We start from the raw sequence: 3,104 nt of genomic DNA, 5'->3' as shown, positions 1-3,104 counted from the left end.
GGTCAGTGCAGGAGTTCTGACCTGCTCCGTTTCTGACCTGGCCCAGTTCAGCCATCCTTAGGCAACTTGGTGGCCCCCGCTCCCAGGAGGTCACCATATTGATGCCGAACTTAGTGCAGGCACCCAGTCGGCATAATGACCAGCTGTTCTAAAGGTCTCTTCCAACTCCTCAATCCTATGCTGCTCACAGTCCCCCCTTCCTCCTGGGGCTCTCTCCTCTTCCTCTGAGCGGTCTCCCGTACCTTCCCCAGGGAGAGCCATGTGGTTCAACGGGGCATTCAGCTGCTGGCTCTGCTGGCTGGCAGCCTCCAGGTGTTCCTAAGGGGCCAGGAAAGAGTGAGAAGTCATGGAGTTTGCCAGGTCGTCCCCCTCACAGCTCCGTCTTCAGCAGCTCCCTCCCCTAGGTCTCCTGCAACTTTTGGCGGGCCATCTCAGCCACCGGTTTGCCCCAAGATTCCTGCTGCTGCAGCTGGTTCATTAGCTGGGTCTGCTGCAGTAACTGCCTGTGCAGCGCCTCCTTCTCAGAGGTCAGCTGCTGATAGGCGGCCACCTGCTGCTGATAGGTGGCCACGGACTGCTGCAAGTGACCCAGGTAATGGTCTGGCTGCTGCTGCAGACTCTGAGCCTCTTGCCTCTTCAGCTCCACCTACAGGAAGACCCTGGGCATGAGGGCACCTTGTGGCTGGCTTCCAGATTCTGGGCCCATTAATAGGGTCGCGAGGGCACTGTGGGGCTCTGTCACCTGCCCAGGACCCTCACCCCTTACTCCAGGCCTAAGTGACTGCCTCCTTTTCCTAGAACACCATGCCTCCTTCCCCAGGCTCAAATCTCATACCCTCTTCTCATCATTTAAACTGTAGGCCACAGACTGCTGGAAAAGCAGTGGGAGCCAGCCGCCATCTGCTAAGTGTGCTACAGGCCTAGTGCTTTCCATGTATTATCTCATTTAATCCTCAGCACCTCTGTAAGGAAAATGCTAACTTCCTTTTAAAGTTAAAGAAACAGAAACTTAGAGATGCAAAGTACTTGAATGGTGACCAGTGAAACCAAGGCTGGAATCCAGTTGTAACCTAAGGAGCCTTTTTGTTCTGTTTTGAGACAGAGTGTCACTCTGTGGCCCAGGCTAGAGTGCAGCGGTGCAATCTCAGCTCACTGCAACCTTCACCTCCTGGGCTCAAGAGATTCTCGTGCCTCAGCCTCCTGAGTAGGTGGGATTACAGGCATGCACCACCATGCCCGTTTTGTTTGTTTGTTTGTTTTCATAATTTTAGTAGGGATGTTACCATGTTGGCCAGGCTGATCTCAAACTCCCGACCTCAAGTGATTCTCCTGCCTCAGCCTCCCAAAGTGCTGGGATTATAGGTGTGAGCCACCGTGCCTGGCATAAGGAGCCTCTTATACCACTGTGTCTTCCCCTATGACTGGGGGCTCCATGCCTCTAGCTGGGATGACGATTTCCAGACCTGAGAGTAGCCCAGGGGTACCGACCTCTAAAAGTCAGAAGGCAGGAAGGAAGAAGCAGTCACAAGACTGCCCTGGAGGGTGCTGGGGTCACCTGCCCCCAGGCTGCAGCTGCCTCTGGCCTGGCACATCCCTCCCCAGAGGCTGGTGCCCGCCTCCCAGCCCTTCTTGGATGGGGCAGAGGTTACTGTCTCCTTCACCTCGTCCAGCTTCTCCAGTAGCTCCTGTGCTTGCTGCTCCACCTGCAGTGCGCTCTTGTTCTCGTTGTTCTGGACAGAGAGAAGCAATCAGCAGCCACCCACTGCAGCTGGAGACCCCAGAACTTGGTGTCTGCCTCCCATGGCACCGGAAAGGGTGGAGGCAGGTTAGAAAAATCATCCCCTCTCTCCCACAGCCACCAGAGCAGGGCTCTGGCTCACAGGTGCCTTTAGAAGTAATATTTCACGTGAGGGCTACACTGCCCCGTTTTACAAGTTGGGAAACAAAGGCCTGGAGGACTAGGGAGGAGGGCAGGCTCCCCAGGTGGGGCAACGCACCAGCTCCTCAACGCCGCTTTGTGGCTCAGCCAGCTGCTGAAGTCTCTCCTCCTGCTCCCAAAGCCTCTCCTTTTGTGCCTGGTTCAGGAGACTCACGTGCTGATGGTTTTCCACCTGGGCCTGGAGCTCTGCTGACACTCGCTCTAGTTCCTTCCTCAGGTGCTGCAGCTCCTCCTCAGGGGGCACTGCTGGGGGCTCCGGGGACAGGGGTTCAGCTGAGAAAGGAAGCAGACAATAAGGGCCTCTGGATTCTCAAAAACAAAACAAAACAAAACAAAAAACAACAACAAAAAAACCCCTCCTCGGCCGGGCGTGGTGGCTCAAGCCTGTAATCCCAGCACTTTGGGAGGCCGAGACGGGCGGATCACGAGGTCAGGAGATCGAGACCATCCTGGCTAACCCGGTGAAACCCCGTCTCTACTAAAAATACAAAAAACTAGCCGGGCGAGGTGGCGGGCGCCTGTAGTCCCAGCTACTCAGGAGGCTGAGGCAGGAGAATGACATCAACCCGGGAGGCGGAGCTTGCAGTGAGCTGAGATCCGGCCACTGCACTCCAGCCCGGGCGACAGAGCGAGACTCCGTCTCAAAAAAAAAAAAAAAAAAAAAAAACCCTCCTCTTGGTGCACAGCTCCTCTCAGGCTCCCCAAACTTGGCCTCACTGCGAATGATTCCTCGCACCCGGATGGTAGCCAATCTTCCAAACCACTTTCAGATGGAGAGCACTGTGGGTGACTGACAATGGGCCCCATTTGCTGATGGGGACACTGAGGCTCACGGAGATGACAAGACTTGCTGTCTCCCGGCACAGACCTCTTTCCCTCTGCCTCAAAGCCCTTCCATCCACCCACCTCCCTGGGGCATTCTAAGCCCCCCCATAGCCCTCTGATGCCAGGCCTGCTCCCAGGTCATGCCAGCCCCATCTTACCCATCTGGTTTTTGCATTTGGACAAGCGCCTCTCCAGCTTCTCTATCAGACGCATATTATGCTGCTTTTCCTTCTTCAAGGTGCAAACCTGCCCAAAGCGTGGGGATAAAGGGTCCTGGAGAGAAGGGCTGGTGCCTGGACAGGCTGCCGTCTCCCTCTTTGCCCCCCACCTCCACAAAGCC

At 56.0% G+C, this 3,104-nt stretch overlaps 1 protein-coding gene across 1 annotated transcript; it reads right to left on the bottom strand.

Moving 5' to 3' along the window:
- Window positions 1-306: 306 nt before the first annotated feature.
- LOC117088315 (golgin subfamily A member 8N-like) lies at window positions 307-3,010 on the bottom strand (the record flags this gene model as incomplete). The annotated part of the gene is made up of 4 exons (XM_033219511.1): window positions 307-318; window positions 1,662-1,730; window positions 2,094-2,212; window positions 2,923-3,010. Coding segments are annotated over 4 exons (288 nt in total), but the record flags the coding sequence as incomplete, so codon positions are not given.
- Window positions 3,011-3,104: the final 94 nt, after the last annotated feature.

The sequence above is a fragment of the Trachypithecus francoisi genome, unplaced genomic scaffold (assembly GCF_009764315.1).
Source record: "Trachypithecus francoisi isolate TF-2019V2 unplaced genomic scaffold, Tfra_2.0 Contig00743, whole genome shotgun sequence".
Taxonomy (NCBI): Eukaryota; Metazoa; Chordata; class Mammalia; order Primates; family Cercopithecidae; genus Trachypithecus; species Trachypithecus francoisi.
Note: the sequence above shows the minus strand (reverse complement) of the source record. Positions and strands in the feature narration are given on the sequence as shown.